Source organism: Mustela nivalis (assembly GCF_964662115.1).
Source record: "Mustela nivalis genome assembly, chromosome: 4".
NCBI lineage: Eukaryota > Metazoa > Chordata > Mammalia > Carnivora > Mustelidae > Mustela > Mustela nivalis.
Genome location: NC_139023.1, coordinates 127,255,255 through 127,274,701, shown reverse-complemented (window position 1 = coordinate 127,274,701; position 19,447 = coordinate 127,255,255). Strand labels below are relative to the sequence as shown.

Genomic DNA, 19,447 nt, shown 5'->3' with positions numbered 1-19,447 from the left:
CCCAGATCCTTTTAAGAATTTACTTGATTAAGGAAGGTCCACTGAGGATAATCTCCTTTTCTTAAAGTCAACTGATTTAGGGTCTTAATTAAAATCCCTTCACAGCAGTAATTAGATCAGTATTTGGTGGACTATCTGGGAGAAGATGTGTATACCAAGGGATGAGAATAGTGGGAGTCATCTTAGAATTCTGCCCACCACAGGGATAATAATAATAATAATAATACCATATGGTATTGTTAAATGGATTAAGAGAGATATGTATGTAAAACTCTTATCACAGTTTCTAGGAGAATGTCTCAGTAATGGGATCCAGTATCACTGGTGTTTATATATACCATATTTTCTTGCCTACATGGATTTTTGAATTATAGTATTATAAGCACTTTAGAAGCATAATGGAATATGTTGCTCACTATTTGGACACTCCACAGAAAACAGAGATGCAGGGGCCATAGTCAACAAACTCATAAAACCTCATGAAGTATTAATTCAAATTATTTAAAAACACTGCAGTTAAAAAAAGAGATACCAGGATATAATTTACATTGGAACTCAAGCCCATATATAATGTAGCATAAAATGAAGTATGGGTCTCTGCTTTTTTTTTTTTTTTTTTGCATTTTAATACAAAAAACGCATCGCAGAGTCCATGCCTTAAACACTGACATTTTTCAGAAAGAATTGTTTTGTTTCTACTCATGCCCTGAATATAAAATGAATACTTCAAATGCGCCATTCATACAAAGGCCTTTATGCCCCCTTTCACCCGTCAATAGTTCTGGTCTAGAATAGGCAACATTATGCAATTCGGTGATCCGGCTACAACAATGAGAATGCTTCTCACAGGCTGTGGGAAGAAAGACACCTAAGGGGTTAACAGTAATATTTTGCAAATTGAAGCAAGTGAAGAAAAAATACATTAGCATAAGAAAAGGTAGCCTTAGGGAATTTTCCACTCAATGTTTGGTACTAAGAGCTCTATGTTACCGAGAAGGAGGATAGAGAAGAGAAACCCTAGTGTCTATGCATTCTTGAAATGCATTGCCATTGTATTCATTCTACGGGTAAGAAAGACCTCATAGTTACAGAGATGGAAAATAGCTCTTTTAAGTAAAATAAATAAATAAATCAAAATCGGATATATTAAGAAAAGCATGTTGACTCGAGTACGGTAGAAAAGCAAGAGGACTCCTCCATGATCAGTCCCAAAAAGATTTCTTAAGTATGTCAGGACTAGCTTAGAAGTGGTTTGAGATTAAAAGTGAAAGTATTAAGCAACAATTTCAGTTGTGAACTGGAATGGGCCCCTTAGGTCTGCAATTAGCTCAAATTTTACAGGTTTTAACCCATTTCAGAGATAGTAGCTAATTCATGGTACCTGAATATAGTTAGTAGTTACTTCCCTTCTTTAAAGATTGCTTCATAGGAAATGCCTACTTTTGAGTTATGATTGTTTGTGCTTGTTAAAATATTCAAACTAACTGATTTCATTAAGCTAGAGACCATACTAATGCATTGTTACCTATTTCTATGAAGATGTTGAGCTAGGTTTTGATTCAGTCTTTTCTTTACTCTTATGAACTGACCAGTTTTTTTGTTTTTTTTTAAAGACAAAGATCTTTTTCATTCTGAATTTCATTAGATTTAACACCACAGGCAGCAAGATTATCCAAATAAACTGTGGTGGATTTCATTAATAAATTGAGAAGGGACAGCTTATTTTAAGTAAATGTTTTATGACATTATACACTAATTAAAAAACAAAAGGGGTTAGCAAAAGAATCTGTTGCTTATTTCTAATAAAAGTCTTTCCAGATTAAGACAGTGCAACTTTTGTGTTTTAAAAATGGTAACAAAGATCAAAGAAGATTGTCCAATTCCTGGAAAATTTGTCAAAATGCTGATAACAAAGTTATTTATAAGTCAGTTGGTAAGGTCAATTTTAGGGAATCACATGTCAGAAATAGCTGAGAAAATTATACCATGATCTATACAGATTACTAATTTTCAAATCTTCTCTGGAATAATGGGCTACCTTTGCATTTAAACCTTGATTTTCCTTTTTTTTTTTTTTTTAAGATTTTATTTATTTATTTGACAGAGATCACAGGTAGGCAGAGAGGCAGGCGCAGAGAGAGGAGGAAGTAGGCTCCCCACGGAATAGGGAGCCTGATGCAGGGCTCTACCCCAGGATCCTGAGATCATGACCTAAGCCAAAGGCAGAGGCTTTAACCCACTGAGACACCCAGGTGCCTCTAAACCTTGTTTTTCTTGTCCCTGCTTTTATTTATTTACACATGAATATTAAAGAGGTAGAAGTGATGAAGGTTTCAACTTCATCTCTGAAAAGATGACAAATAGATCTGTTTTCCCAACACAAATAACTCTGAAGGACTTGATTAGGAAAGTCCTAAAGTAAAGCTTGAGGGAAAAGGAAGGGGAGGATTTAAAAAAATGTACTAAGTATTTCTTCTGATGCTGAAATTATAATTCAATCTTGCTACTTTTTGAGATGTTATGAATATAGCATCCCACGTAAGTGAAAAATGATTTCCAAAACTGAAGTGAGATACTTTGATAATCCAGATCATTGTTTCCCAACCCAAGTATGGAAAACTGAGTAATGATTGTAGACCAAAGGCTTTCCATTATAAATTTGACACCCCTATTCCCCTTGCTTATTCACAAGATGTGCCATCCACTGCCTAGTTCCTGGGGTAAAGGAGCCCGTATAGAAAGGCCATTTGTTCAGTGATAATGAATCATTTCAATGTACATGAGAGAGTGTGGGGGTTATTTTTTTTATGTGGGAACTGGTCCTAAACTAAAAATATTTTATCAATGTTCTAAATTATGCTTTCTGAAAGGAATTTTCAGATTTACACCTTACCACAGGCTGTCTATAACCCAGTTTTTCCTACATTATTGCCACCACATTTGCTAATTCTGTGAGGGTAAGATGAAGTAAAAAGAATTAGACTATTTGGATCTGAATAGCAGTTTAGGATGCCTGCTCATTATCAGACAGAATCATAAAAACAGAAAAGAGTTTTGAAACTATGGGCTACACTCTTCCTACTACTAATATTTCTACTTTTACAGAGAGGGCAAATAAAGCACACAGAATGATATTTGCTTTACTTCTTGCATTTTTATTCTCAAATCAAGAATCAAAATGTTATGTTCTTTTAACTGTATTTACCATCTCTTACTTCATTTCCCAGCCTGACTTCCTTTTTGACTAGGAGTACAGACTGTTAGACATGCTGGTGCCAATTTACCTGGAAGTTAGGTTACATAATTTTTCTTTCTTTTACAGTATGGAGAACTAAGTCAAGCCTCTATTGATAAAATAAGCCACAGATACCAAAACCCATGGTAAGCACATGCTAATACATTGTTAATTAATTATTTAGCTAATTAATTGATGTGTTTCCTTCTTAAACTAGTAATGTTTTTGTTTGTTTGTTTTTGTTTTTGTTTTTTTTACTTTTGAGTGTATTACAACTTTATTTCTTTTTATATCAGGTAGGTTTCTTTGTAAAATCATGAATTTTTATTCCTAATAAAAACATAAAATTTTCGTGGCCTGTTAGGTTTAATTAGGGGAAGGAAAGGAGCAAGGCAGGCAGAGAGTAAGCAACTGTGAGAGTAAGCAAGTGGAAAAAAAGAGAGCCAGCGACAGCTATTGAGAACACCAACTGGATGAGTAAGGTAGAATTAACTATATAAATAATTCTGTCTGTGAAATAGTAACAACACACATTTTTTTTTTTTTAAACCCATTTCATGCTGTTGGCCTAGAAACTATCATCAGGGGTAACCTGGGTTAATAAACATAATCCTACTGAAGTCACACAATGACTTGAATTCGTGCTATCTTAAGGCAAACTAAATTAAAAATGTCTTACCTCAAGGTATGTTAAATTATGGGAAAAGAGCAAAACCTAGGCTTATCACCTGTAATTCTGATTCCTAAGTGGGAAGGAATCAATCAGCATTGCTCTTATAAGACTGCAGATTCAAAATATCTTTGTTATCTTTAGATTTTTGATAGTGAGAATTTCTGGAGCCTCTTTCACTCATTTTTATTTGTTGAAGGACACAGCTATTATCATGAGCAAAATGAATGAATTCCAGTCTCCTTCTGCTTTGCCACAACATAAGCTGCCCCAAAAAGAGAAAAGCTCTCAAACCCCATGTCAAAAGCCTACTAGTTACCACAGCAGAATCCCAGGACAAAGAAAGATCTCACTGGGCAATTCCTATAACTTACAAAGCATATCTTATGTTTAAACCACAGAGAAATAGTTACAGTTTATTGCTTGCAAGGCAAATGTTATTAAAATATCAATTTAATTTGTTCAGATAGATGCAGGCATCTATCTGTAAGTGCTCTATGAAAAATTTTTAAACCAAAGAAACCCATTAAAGGTCACTGAAAATCAAAGAAACTTCTACAAACACTGGTAATATAAGTGCGAAAATTTACTGCATTTATTTTAACATTAAACATTAGAAAGAATCTGGGAAATACTTAAGCTCTGAACACTTTCAGAATATGAAAGAACGTTAGCTATATTCATTTCTAGGGAATATGATATGGTTTGTGCCAGATCAGGACATGTAAACGTTTATAAACAAGGACCTCATACTCAACTGGGAAATTGGAGATTGGATATATATTTGTATAAATTATAAAATCAGTTTGCGTATGTAAAGCGCCAAATGCATAATGAAGACAATTATCATTACAAAATGATAATTAGGAAAGTTCAGAATTTTTAAAAAAGTATAATGATGACCCCCTAGATTTGCCTGTAACCTCTGGCCCAGGTCCTACTTTTAACTAGTCAGATGCCAATATCCTGAATGCTGCCTCCCTCTTGAGACTTCATCCATATCCACTGTTGTAAGAGGCTTCTCACCCAAGTCTCTGGCTGGGAGGGAGCTCATGAATAAGACACTGACTTGGATAGGCCCAGGTGTGCCCCACTACCTCATGTTCTCTAAGTGGGACGAAGAGCCATTTCCTTTCTGGACAAGATTAGTGCTTTAGCCTCCCATTCAGTTTTCATGCCCTGTCCTCCTCAATCAATGGTGTTCACTCAGTAAATCTAGTACCTCCTGTTTGAAGCATAGGTCGATTCTGTGGCCACAGGGGTGAACTAGACAAGCCCAACGTATGCTCTTCTTGGAATTTGTATTTTAGGGGAGGAGACAGACATTAAACAACTATATGACTTTTAAAAAACATTATGCTGTGTCTCATGTTTTTAAATAACTTTTAACCTTACACATATAATTCATGCTTGTGGCTACAAATCAAACAATATAGAGGTTTATTAAGAAAAAGTTAATATCATACCTTATCCCATCCAGTTCATGATTTCAGTTGGATTTTCAAGAAAACACATGTTTTCAATAAATGAAAGGAAGGATTTGAGCTGAATTTTCAAGAAAACACATGTTTTCAATAAATGAAAGGAAGGATTTGAGCTGAATTTTCAAGAAAACACAGGCTTTAAATAAATGAAAGAAAAGAAGAAGAGATGATATTTGCTGTTATCATGGAGAATAAGAATGTATTAGGCACTCTGTTGAAGCAGATTTTAACATCATCTTAATTTTACAAGTGAAGAAATTGAATTTCAGAGGTTCAGTTACATGACCAAGGGTCACAGCGTTAATATTCCAGCCAAGTTGACCAATCCCATTGACCTAGGCTGGGATCTGGGCTTAGACACTTTAAGAGGGCTCTCTGAGAGATATCGCTGTGGAGCCAGGATTGAAGACCACTCCTGAAGCCTGAAGAAGGAAGGGCACTGAGCCTTCAAAAGTGCCCACACTGGGAACAAGATGAATGAGAGCTACAGAGGGAGAAAGGAGCCTTAGAGGAAGGGCCTTTGAGACAATAGAAGGCCATAAAGCCAGGGAGGAATTTTGAACAGAAGTGCTTAATACAAGGAAATGGAAATCTAAGAAAACAGTGACAGGTAAATATTTGGAAGTTAATAGTCCTCTCAGAAAAAGCACTGGAGGAAGAGTAGGATGATCTCAGTCAATAAAACCAGCACAAAAGAGTTTCTGTCCGAGACAAAAAAAAATAATTTTTGCCTGTTGTCATAATGGAGGTGAGTCCACTGTGTTTGGGGGCCCAGAAGTCCAGTAAAGGACAATCAAAGGATTTCCTCCATTCTGAGGCATACTTTTTAAACTCTGACTTTCTTGAAATCAGGATGTGTTTTAGAATAGCTATTTACAAATGTATTATACAGATGTGGTGCCTCTTTTTCTCCTCCCATGTAAAGCTTTTATTAAAACAAGGGTGTGTTATACAATTTATTGGATCCTAAAGACCAGGAAAGATAAACTTCAACAAGCTTGAAATGAAAATCTGCTCTGTGCCAGACATTCAGAATTAAAGAATTAATAAGCAGGGTCCTTACTTTCAAGTAGCTCACAGAGAGATGTAAACAGAAGATTTCAGTATAATAGACCTTGATGGAGAACAACTGCAGTAACAGGGTGTGGGTTACCTCCTTTTTTCCTTCTGAATTAAAGAAAACATTCTTGGGGTCCCTGGCTGGCTCAGTCAGTTAAGCATCTGCCTTTGGCTCAGGCCACGAGTCCAGGGTCCTGGGATGGAGCCCCGCTTAGAGTCTCACGTTGGGCTCCCTGCTCAGGGGGGAAACTGTTTCTCCTTCTGCCCCTCCCCCATTCACCCATTCATGCCCTTCTCTCTCTCTTTCTCTCGCTCCCTCATTCTTGCTATCTTTATCTCAAATAAATAAATAAAATCTTTAAAAAAAATTCTCTTTCTAAAAAAGTCTTAAGTTTCTCTAGATATATAAACCGACGATTACCTGGTTTTCATATGGTCTCTTTTAACTGCAACTCAGTATTTTCCAATACATTTGTACTGTGTTTCTAATTTCAACAAGAAGACTAAAAAACACAGATAGGAAATGGAGGAATCATTTACCGTCAAATTAAAAGAGGTCATAGGAGAATGCACCAAAAATAGTGAAATAAGCAGGGACTTTTGTTTTAAGAAGCAAGTAAATTTATGGAAGTAGAAAACACTCCAGATAGCTAAAAGAATGTTGAAAAAGAAAACCAAACCTGGTGACATCCCAATTCCAGACTTCAAGCTCTATTATAAAGCTGTCATCATCAAGACAGTATGGTACTGGCACAAAAACAGACACATAGATTAATGGAACACAACAGAGAATCCAGAAATGAACCCTCAACACCATGGTTAACTAATCTCCGACAAAGCAAGAAAGAATATCCAATGGAAAAAAGACAGTCTCTTCAACAAATGGTGTTGGGAAAATTGGACAGCCACGTGCAGAAGAATGAAACTGTACCATTTCTTTACACTACACACAAAAATAGACTCAAAATGGATGAAAGATTAAATGTGAGACAAGAATCCATCAAAATCCTAGAGAAAACAAGCAGCAAACTCTTTTACTTCAGCCCCAGCAACTCTTACCAAACACGTCTCCAAAGGCAAGGGAAACAAAGGCAAAAATGAACTATTGAGACTTCATCAAGATAAAAAGCTTTCACACACCAAAGAAAACAGTCAACAAAACCAAAAGACAATTGACAGAATGGGAGAAGATATTCACAAATGACATATCAGATAAAGGGCTAGTATCCAAGATCTTCAAAGAACTTATCAAACTCAACACCCAAAATAATAAGTAATCCAATCAAGAAATAGGCAGAAGACATGGACAGACATTTCTCCAAAGAAGACATTTCGCCAACAGACACATGAAAATATGTTTAACATCACTTGGCATCAGAGAAATTTGAATCAAAACCACAATGAGATACCACCTCACACCAGTCAGAATGGCTAAAGTTTACAAGTCAGGAAACGATAGATGTTGGTGAGGTTACAGAGAAAGGGGAACCCTCCTACACTGTTGGTGGGAATGCAAGCTGGTACAGCCACTCTGGAAAATAGTATGGAGGTTCCTCAAAAAGTTGAAAATAGAGCTACCCTACAACCTAGCAATTGCACTACTAGGTATTTATCCCAAAGATACAAATGTAGTGATCAGGAAGGGCACCTGCACCCCAATGTTTATAGCAACAATGTCCACAATAGCCAAACTAGGAGCCCAGATGTCCATCAACAAATTAATGGATAAAGAAGATGTGGTATATGGATACACAATGGAATATTACATATCCATCAAAAAAATGAAAATTGCCATTTGCAATGACAAGGACGGAACTAGTAAAATAAGTCCGTCAGAGAAAGACAATTATCATATGATCTCACTGATACATGGAATTTAAGAAACAAAACAGAGGATCATAGGGGAAGAGAGTAAAAAATGAAACAAGATGAGACCAGAGAGGGAGATAAACCGTATGAGACTCTTAATCATAAAAAAACAACAGAGGGTTGCTGGAAGGGATGCGGGGTGGAGGGCTGGAGTAACTGCGTGATGGACATTGGGAAAGTATGTGTTGTAATGAGCACTGGGTATTATATAAGACTGATGAATCACAGAACTGTGTCCTGAAACAAATAATACATTATATGTTAATTAAATGAATTTAAATAAAATTTTAAAATAAGAGGCAAGTAAATTCTGTAGACGCTACACACCATCACTGAAGAGTGTGGGGCATGGAAATATTTTGTTTTCTTCTTCTTTTCCTTACATTTCACATAGTGCTTGACATGAATGGGCACTCAATACATATTTGCTGAATCAGATATAAAAGACAAATCCCACTTCTTATATTCATAATGGCACAGATTGTTACAGCTCAGGCCAAAGAAGCTAGAGAAATTCAAGCCACAAGGACTTCCTGAGAGAGACTAAATTTAAGCTGGGTTTAAAGGAACATTTTAGGAAAATCTCTGGCTGCCTACTTGGGTGGATTTTTTTTTTCCCCATGCGAATGAGAGACTTGCTGAGATGATGATATAACAGAATTCTTCACAGGCAAATATCATTCCAGAAAGGAGCTGCTGACCTGCCTTTGACCTAATATCATGACAAAGTTGCCTCTGTGCCAACCAGGGCCCATGGTATTGGCCCAAGATTTATCTTAGTAATAATGTCATAACGAACATTACAAGTTTCTATGGAAAGTAGATGGGAATGGAAGGCAGTTGTCAAGGAGGCTGCAAAGTCCAAGGTAAAGACAAACTCGATGCCAGCGATGAAAAGAAGGGCAGCATGAGTTTGAATGAGCGGAAATAACAACAATAAATAAAATCTTAGGGGAAAAAAAAAGCCCTAGTTCTGGGCTCTGAGGACAGACTTCCTGAGTTCAAGTCTTAGCTTTACCACCTAGGATCTATGACATCTTATACAATTGTTTAAATTATTTAGCCTCAATTTCCAAATTTACATGATGTTAACAGAATGTACTCCATTGGGTTGTTGTATAGATGTATTGTTATGTACATAGCACTTAAAATAACACTTGGGGAGCGCCTGGCCAGCTCAGTTGGTGTAGCATGCAACTCTTGACCTCAGGCTTGTGAGTTTGAGCCCCCCATTGAGTGTAGAGATTACTTACAAATAAAATCTTAAATATCAATCAATCAATCAAATCAAGTCAAAGAATACTTGGAACATGCTAAGTACTCAGAAAATACTATGACCATGTAACTTATCACCCAAAACACGATACTTCTGAGAGTGAAACAGAAAGCTAATCAAACTGGTCACCTGGACAACAAACTAAAATGAACAAATCAGACCAATCTGTTAATAAATGTTATTATTAGTTAAATAAATGAAGTACATTGCAATAATGTAGCAAATATATTTATTAATGTATTTTTAGCTAAAAACAATCAGTATAGAGATTAGTATGGGATACAAATTTCACACTATATGGTTGAGTTAACCTCCCAAAAGTAGGAGAGAAGAAAGAGATGGAAAAGAAAAAAGGGAAAAATATGAAAATAAGAAATCGATTAAAATTAAATTAGATTAATATCTGACCAATAAGAGATCTAGAAAATAATCAGAAAAAACATAAGGAAATTGATAAAACAAGAAAATTTCTCAGAAGGGAATAATATGGGTTTCCAAATTGAAAGGCTCCATCAAAGCCAAAAAACCCCCATCCAAAACAAAATATATCAAGTCATATATCACTGAGAAACTTTGCTATGACAGAGATGAAGAGACCATTTTAAAACCTTCAAGAGGAAAAACAGGATATATACAAATGATCTAGAATCCAAAAGGTGTCATACTTCTTGATAGCAATACTAAACTCTAGAAGACAATGGGTTAATGCCTTCCATATCTGACAGGATATGACTTTCAACCTAGAATTCTATACCCAGCCAAATAATTAAGAAGAAACGTGGAAAAGAGACATTTTCAGGCATGTATTTAGGCACATATGTATTCAAAAAAAAAATTGTACATCAAAGCATTTTTTCCTAGGAAGCAACCAGAGAATATAATCTAGCAAGACAATGGAGGTATACATCAAGAAAAGACAAAAGAAGACAGAGCAAGAAACACATTTCTTTGACAAGCAAAGGGGATTCCAAAGATGATGTTAAAGGAAAGTACCAGAAATATGACCATGCAGGGCCTATGGAACTATCAAATCAGATAAGAACAGGACAAATGGGGACTTTAGAGAGCACGTTTACTGTATACAAATACTAGGTTAAGTTCCAAAAGAACCAAATGAGCTAAAAAGTGTTTACTTCTGCAGAAGAAAACTTTGGGACAGGGAGCAGGGAGAGAAAGGAAGTTTTTTGTTTTTATCTTTTTTGTTTTTTTACTATGAGCTTTTAAATACCATTTGTATTGTATATATGTACCTAAATTATTTCATTAAAATTGAAAAAAACTAGCACTATATTATTACTTGTACATAATATGACTTGTACAATATTATATATTATTACTTGTACAATGTACAAGCATTTTATTTTGATAAAAGTATCACTAAATTGCAATAGTCAACCAGAATTTTAGTAATTTGGGCTCCTAAGTTGAAAAAGTTTCTGTCTAAAAGTAGGATTTTTGGTATGAAAGAAATATTCACTGACCTGAACAAACAGGGCTTTCTGTTTATTCAAAAAGGTGTAAGGTGTGCCTGTATTTGGCATTAGTGAGCGGGTGTGCAGAAAACTGCTTGTTTTATTCCATAATGAAATACTGCCAAAACCAGTTGTTAAACTAGCACAGACTTAATGACAGCCACTATTTTAAAAATATATTGGTACATAAATGTGTACTTCTTTTCTTAAGAGTTGTTTTCCTCAAAACAGCCCTAAATCTTGACAGCTATTTTTAAGGCTGTCTGTGCCTGACCCATTGGAGGGATTTCCATGAGCATCAAGTAACAAAGGTCTGCAATTTTTGAGATCATCAGTACCTGCTTCTATGTTTGCCCTCTCGGTCCATTACCCAAAAATTGTCTTTGCACTTCCTTCCACCAAACCTCCTTGCCCCAGCCTCCTCTTCACCTTTGTGGGGAGGGAGGAGGGCTCTTGCTGAAGCCACAGGTGTTGACAGGTCAACACGGAACTACCATGGTACTCACTGAGTCAATACCACAACTATTCATTCAATAAATATTCAAGTGCCAAGCATGTACCAGGCACGGTGTGGGGCCTGGGGATTCAGGTTGAACCAAACAGCCATAATTCCTGTGGTCCTTGTATCTTCTCATCAAGGCAGGACAGAAACAGCCAAGATATGACTGAAAATTTAACTGTGGAAGGTGCGATAAGGAAGAAATGCAGGATGGGTGTAAATGTTTCTGATGGAATGAATGAATATTCCTCATCACAGGTTGGAGGTCTTGAGCAACAGGGTAAGATGCACCTACTTTTTGAAAAATCTACTGTTTTTGAAAGAAAAGCTAGCCAAAGAGATGGTGGTGTTATTCTTAAGAAGAAACTTGATGCCCAGGAGGAAAAACATTTCCTTCATTTCAGAATGTGGCTCTTGTCCATGCATTACTCTCTGGATAATTTACAAAAGATACAGATGACCTGATGAACCCTGGGTGTTATATACAACTCATGAATCACTGAACACCACATCAAAAACCAATGATGTACTACTATATGTTGGCTAATTAAACTTAATAAAAAATAATAATAAAAAGAAAAGAAAGAAAGCTACTTATGTCTGACACATGTAAGAAAGAGACATTACTAATTCCCTGGCCTATCATCTACAATTTCTCAGTATATCAGAACTGTAGTTCTTAGAACCTGTTCAAGAGACCAGGGTTACTGAGAGAGCAGCTGCTGGGCCTAACAAAATGGTTTATGGCAATGAAATTCATGCATGGACTGCAAACTAATAGTAAACAGATGAGCTAAAATTTGGGGCCGGGGCAAACAGAGTTTATGCACTGAAAAGAACACAGAAAAACAAGGATGAAGTATGTTACGAAGGCTCAGATTGCTTTTATTTTACTATTACCTATTCAGTTTCGTGATGTCACAAACATGCCCTGATCATGGTAGTTTTAAACATTCTTACATCACAACATTTACATAAATGGTGTACAGAAGCTCAATAGTATCTCTTAGTTAATATCTGTATTACCAGATGAAGCAACAGAATAATAATCACTGTAGTCCATTTAATATGTGCTACTTATTATCATTTCTGTTTTTCATTTTTTATTATTAATGTTCAATTAGCTATATGTTGGCTAATTGAATGCAATCTTTTTTTTTAAGTAGACTCCACCCCCAGCATGGAGGCCAGCAGGAGCCTTGAACTCACAACCCTGAAAATTAAGACCTGAGCTGAGATCAAGAGTTGGAGGCTTGGGACACCTGGGTGGCTCTGTGGGTTAAGCCTCTGCCTTCGGCTCAGGTAGTAATCTCAGGGTCCTGGGATCGAGCCCACATTTGGCTCTCTGCTCGGTAGGGAGCCTGCTTCCTCCTCTCTCTCTCTGCCTGCCTCTCTGCCTACTTGTGATCTCTGTCTGTCAAATAAATAAATAAAATCTTAAAAAAAAAAAAAAAAGAGTGGACGCTTATTTGCGACAATGTGGATGGAACTAGAGGGTATTATGCTTAGCGAAATAAGTCAATCAGAAAGATCATATGATTTACATATGATCATATGATCATATGATCTCCTTGATATGAGGAAGTGGAGATACAACATGGGGGGTTATGGGGGTAGGAAAAGAATAAATGAAACAAGATGGGATCGGGAGGGAGACAAACCATAAGTGACTCTTAATCTCATAAAACAAACTGAGGGTGACGGGGGTGGGGGTTATTGGGGAGGGTATGTGCTATGGTGAGTGCTGTGAAGTGTGTAAAACTGGCAGTTCATAGACCTATACCCCTGGGGCTAAAAATACATTATATATTTATTTAAAAAATTAAAAAATTATTTTAAAAAAAAGAGTTGGAGGCTTAACTGGCAGAGCCACACAGACACCCCTCGTTACCTCTTTTACTTTTCATTTTCAGCCCACTCATAACTTCAGGTTCCCTTGCCTGGAAGAGCAAGACTCTGAAACTGGGCAGAGTTGGGTTTAATTCCCTTATCTTATGAAATGTAGATGCTCTCTGAGCCTCAGTTTCAAGGGAAAGGGGGGAGTGAAAATATATATCCCATAGGGTTGTCTTGAGAATGAAGAGTCAACAGAAGTCAAGCACCCAGCATGGATCTGACACGCAAAAGATTAGCTTTCTTCCCCATTTTAAGAAAGTCCCAAATTGACCACAGAATTAGCTACTTCTTAAGGCTTTCTATTCGCTTTTAAAAACTATCACCTCAAAAGTGATAAATTCTAATTCTACTCTCTTCTATAAAATTTTCTCTAGGAGCACTAGACTGTTTTGAGGTACATTATTTGCTTTCTGTTTAAAAAAAAAAAAAAGATCATTAAAAATTTTTTTTACCATCTTCCTGGTAAGGGGCCAAACTATTTCAAAGAATTTGAGTTTGGAAAAACTTCAGCTGTGAGTAGTGGTGAATTTATTATCTGTGGAATATCATTTCTCATCTATGTCATCATGAGGCCTGTGACTGGTGCATTTCCCCAAACGTTCACTGACCACAGTGATGAGAAAGAAAGCTGCAGTGCTCAAATGGGATATTTAAAAGACTGGGGGAAATAAAAAACAACAACAAAACAAACAAACAAAAACCTACAACAGTCTCTGTAGTAGGAATGTTTTGAAATTATTAATAATCAGAAGGAAAGCTCTTGTTTACATAAGTTTTATTCCAAATTAAATAGTCTACTTGATATTGAGAGGAAATACTCTTTTGTAACTACTTTGGTTTATAGCCATTACTTGGAGCACTCATTTATTGAGTCAATCAACAAATATGTTTGGGATGTTGTTCTTTCCATCAAACAGCTCATAGCATAGTGGGGAAAAGAGACATACAGATAATTCTGAAACATGGACAGAGCAATGCTATAGCCACACAGGGATATTACACATATAACCCAGCACAAGGGTGAGAGAGGAGTTATGGGAAACTGGGGAGGAGTCTGAAAAGGTGAGGTTAGGCAATACAAGATGAGTGGGGTTGCAGAGGAGTGTTTTAGGAAGAACAGATACTGGGATGCTTGGGTGGCTCAGTCAGTTAAGCTGCTGCCTTCAGCTCAGGTCATGATCCCAGAGTCCTGGAATCGAGTCCTGCATCTGGCTCCTTGTTCAGCAGGGAGCCTGCTTCTCTTCTGCCTCTGCCTGCTTTTGTGTGCTCTCTATCTCTCTGACAAATAAATAAATAAAATCTTCAAAAAAAGGAAAAAAAAGAGCAGACACCAGTAATAGAAGTTCAGAAGTGATAAATAAAATCAATGGATGCCTAAATATTTCAGTGCTACTGGATCCCAAAGTGTTATGAATGGTGGAGGGACAAGTGAAGGCAGAATTGAGTCAGGAGTTAGATGAGTTCACTTTTAAGTTCTTGTTTAAATTCCAGTTAGTTAAGACACACTGTAATGTTGGCTTCAAGAGTTCATTCTTAGTTCTGAACTTTAGAGGATCGAGAACCCCAAGAAGGAATTTAACTTTACCCATCTTCTTTTTTTATGTAGTACCCGAAGTGATAAAGTCATGCTTAGATTTTAGATAGGGGATGGGTATGAGGGGACATTACTGGAGATAGGGAAGTCCAGGCAGGAGTCTATCTGCTAGGCCCAGGAGAATGATGGTAATTTAGAGAGATGGCAATTAAGATGGAGAGGAGGAAAAAAAGTCCAGAATTAACAAGGACAAAAATTGGCAGGATTTAGATATTGGATGTAGGAGATGAAAGTAATAATGGAGGCAATGGGCTTCCAATTTCTAGTCTGAGTGAATGATTTGACAATGGACCAACTCAGACGAGCACAGAAGCAGCATCTCCATTAAAGGGAAGAAGGTGATGATGATGAGTTCAGGTGGACTGGAAGTACCTGTGGGACATCCAGTAAGAAGCAGATAGATAAATATGTGAAACTACATGAAAGAGCTGTGCCAAGGAGCTTTTTCTGTCATCATAATTATGTTGTTTCTGAAAAAAATGTGCGTGGATGAGAATAGGGAAGACCAGAGAAATAAAGATATAATTGTAGGGAATTCAAACTCCTGCTGTTTGAAAAAAGAGAAGAGCCACGATAGAAGGCATAGAAGGTGCACCTGGTGGCTCAGTCCATTAAGCATCTGCCTTCAGCTCAGTTCATAATTCCAGGGTCCTAGGATGGAGCCCAGCATCAGGCTCCCTGCTCAGCGGGGAGCCTGCTTCTCCCTCTCCTCCTTGCTTGTGCTCTCTGTCGCTAGCTGTCTCTCTCTCAAATAAATAAATAAAATCTAAAAAAAAAAAAGACAGAAGAAAGGAATCTAAAAAAAAAACCAAAAAAACACAAAAAAAAACGACACAGAAGAAGTCCAAAGTAAAATAAGATGTTAATTGAAAAATGCCCACTGAAGAAAGTAGGCAGAAAGTCATCAGAGACCATAATGAGACTAGAACAAATAGAACAATTTGGGAGAAGTGGAAGAAAGAGGGATGGAAGCTCCAGTAGAATGGGTTGAGGTATGAAGTACTCAAGTACAGGCATGGCTTTGAAAAATTTGGATAAGAAAGAAACTGGAGGAGATGAAGGGTCAACTGTAGGTTTTCTTAGGATAGGAGAAATGTTATCCTAGAGAAGTCTTCCCTGCTTGGAGTGATGGGTAAGTGGTGATGCAGCTAGGCGTGAAATGGCCCGGGTCAATGTGGAGACCCCAGATGATAAAAACTCCCTCATTTCCAGAGACTGAAAGGAAGGAGAAATGGTTTCCTTGGCTATGTAGGTAGAGATGTTCTTGTACATGTAAGTGTGGGGTAGGCATTGATGGTGGTGTTGAAGGAGTATAGATCTGATGGCCTCAGGTTTCTCGATGGACTCTTTTTTGTGTGTAGATTTTTTTATAATGGTAAAATATACATAACATAAAATACTATTTTAATCATTTTTATTGTACAATTCAGTAGTCTGTGAAGTGTTATGCAAGGCTCTGTCCTCTAGAGGACTAATGAAAATAGTGGGAATGAGATGCGAGTAGGAATCTTGAGGAAATAAGGAAGGGCTAGGGTGGCTGTTGAAGATGTGCACTAAGGATAAGTAAAAAGGTTGCTGCTCTGTAGTACTGAAGGCTCACCTAAGGTTGGAGACAGCAGGTCTACATCAGCAAGGATATCCAATGTCCCAGGGAAGAGTTATTCACCTTGACACAAGACCCAAGAAAAACTGGAGTTGGGGCAACTGGCTCAACTTTTAGAAAAAATAAAATTACACCTATATCTCATAACATACAATAAGATAAATTCCAGATGAACTAAAAATTAACTATTTTAGAAGTGAAATAGGGGCTCCTGGGTGGCTCAGTCATTGAGCATCTGCCTTCAGCTCAGGTCATGATCCTGGGGTCCTGGGACTGAACCCTGCATTGGGCTGTCTGCTCAGCGGGGGACCTGTTTCTCCCTCTAACACTCCCCCTGCTTGTATTCCCTCTCTCGCTGTCTTTCTGTCAAATAAATAGATAAAATCTTATAAAAAAAAAAGTGAAATACTATAGAATGAAATGTATAGGAACATTCATATTATGTTCATATAGTCTGAGGGTACAGATGTCAGGCTGTAGCATTAAGCCACAGTTGAAAATTTATGAGCGTGTTTTTCATGACTTTGTCTTTTAATGTTGCCTCATACTTACAATCCTCAAGAGCGTCTTGTGTTTATACTCAGGAATTCTAATTCAATTTCAATAGTATCACCCCTATTCATTGTACCAGTTAACCTATGGGCAAGTGTAATACCAAGGAAACAAGACAATTCCTGCCCTCAAAAAATTATCATATGGGGAGAAGAAACACATCAACACATAATTACACTAGAGTATATTAGGATGCAGTGATAGAAATATTGAATCAATATTTATTGATTACCTATTTGTGCCTGGCTAGGTCTGGTGCTGTGTTTAGACACTTGAGAAAGTATAACAACGAAGGGTCATGCCTTTTACAATAGGGAGTATGTTCGGAGGTACAAGGAAAATATGTAACTGAGAAACAAAACTCTGTGGGAGGGTCAGAAAGGCTCCATAAGATCCCCTGACCTTAGGAGTTAGCTTCTAGAACTGCTGTAGCGGGATTGCTATCACTTCAGAGAGGGAGCTTCACCTATTCAGACACATTACCTTGGAGCGCATTACCACATATTTGACAAAAACTTTTCATTTCTGGCTTCTATAGCAATGCATAAAGACGGCAGGACTTCACAGAATGCTGCAGCTTGTTTTCCGTCTAGCAGCCTAAAGGCTAACTCATTAAAATTCAAAGATGAATTACATGGTGGGTGACAGAACAAATGTTTTCTTCACTGAGCCGAGTGAAGGCCTTAAGACAGTTTTTCCCAGAATCTAATTCACTCTTTGCAGCTGTTTAGTAGGACGTGACTGAGGCTTCACCTCCTCCCACAAATCTACCATGACACCATCCAACCCTTTTTGTTGGAGGTCACATGTGTATGGTATCAAGAGAAGAATAGGAAAACAATACGTGGTTTGACTTTGGAATCATGTGCATATCTTACAGGTAAGATATATATCTTACCTTTCATTTATAAAATAATTTAAATAAAAAATCTTAAAAAAAACTAGACGTGTAGCCAGTTGATGGTTTAACCTACAAAGAGGGAATATTCCATGAGACTTTAAAGCACAGTCATTTGAGTACAAATATCTGGTGGGGTATACTCCAAGAACAAAAAGAACTGCAAAACGCTTGGTGGAAGTGTTAGTGGTGTTACTCTGACTCTGTTGTAGGTGTACTGTGGGATAAAGCAAATGAGCAAGAATGTGATGTTCTTACTCAATCATTCCCGGTTTGGTTGAGTACCAGGATTCCTGGAGTGGGAGAAGGGAAATACAGATGTTAAGATAAAGGAGCTGAAAAACAGCCCCTGAATGTGAGTGGAAGATACACACACACACACACACACACACATATACACACATATATACATACATATATACATATATATACACACACATATATATGTATGTATGTATGATTGTATGTATTTACAGACATTGTTTCCTAGCTCTATCCACTCTGAAGGCCTAGACATAGGAAGGAACTCAGCAGCTGTGAACTCCTCTACTACTCAGATTCTGCTTTCTGTCTGTCTATCTTTGAGTAAGTTTTATACCCAGTGTGGGGCTTGAACTCATGATGCTGAGATCAATCTTAGCATGCTGCATGCCCTACCAACTGAGCCAGCCAGGCCCCTCAGATTCTACTCTTCAAATAACTTTTCCACTAAAAGGAATTGGGGCTTGTGGAGAATTGGTTGATTGTGGATCTGGAGAAGGAAATGGAAAACTTGACTATAGTACATACTGTGTGCAGTTTTATAAGACAAATGGCCCAGTTTTTTCAACAAATAAATAGCAAGAAAGAAAAGGAAAGAGAAGAGGATGCTGGGAAAAGGGGAAAAGAAGGAGGAGAAGCTAAGAGATGAAACAGAACCTATGAATGAAAAGAAACTCAAAAGATTGATCAACCGATTGCAAGGTGCGAAGCTTATTTGGATTCTCTTTCTAACAAACGATCAAAAGTATAGCGTTTATGAGGCAACTAAGATTTTAAACACTGAATAATGGTAAAATTGTTAAATTTTCCAGAGAAATAATGTCATTGTGATTATGCTAAAGAAAAACAGTTTTTAAATTTTTGAGAGTCATAAATATAGGTCGTTTGGAGAGGGAAGATTAATCTTATTAATCTTCTTAATGACTTAAGAAGGTTAATAAGTAGGATAGAGATGAAATAATATTGGCTACCAATTGAAAAGGTTTGAAATTGGGTGATGGGTACCCAGGTTTCTTTAAAGTCTTTTGTCTATTTTTGTGTATAATATATTCAAATCTCCAAAGTAACTAAAAAGAAAT

General features: G+C 37.0%; 1 protein-coding gene across 2 annotated transcripts in view; it reads left to right on the top strand.

Annotated features, from left to right (window-relative positions):
* Positions 1-19,447, top strand: part of SPMIP2 (sperm microtubule inner protein 2) — a 98,554-nt gene that overhangs the window by 50,681 nt on the left and 28,426 nt on the right. For both annotated transcript variants that reach the window (XM_082727797.1, XM_082727796.1), the window contains exon 3: positions 3,323-3,381. In XM_082727797.1, coding sequence (XP_082583923.1) covers positions 3,323-3,381 — 59 coding nt within the window. The remainder of the gene's footprint in view (positions 1-3,322; positions 3,382-19,447) is intronic.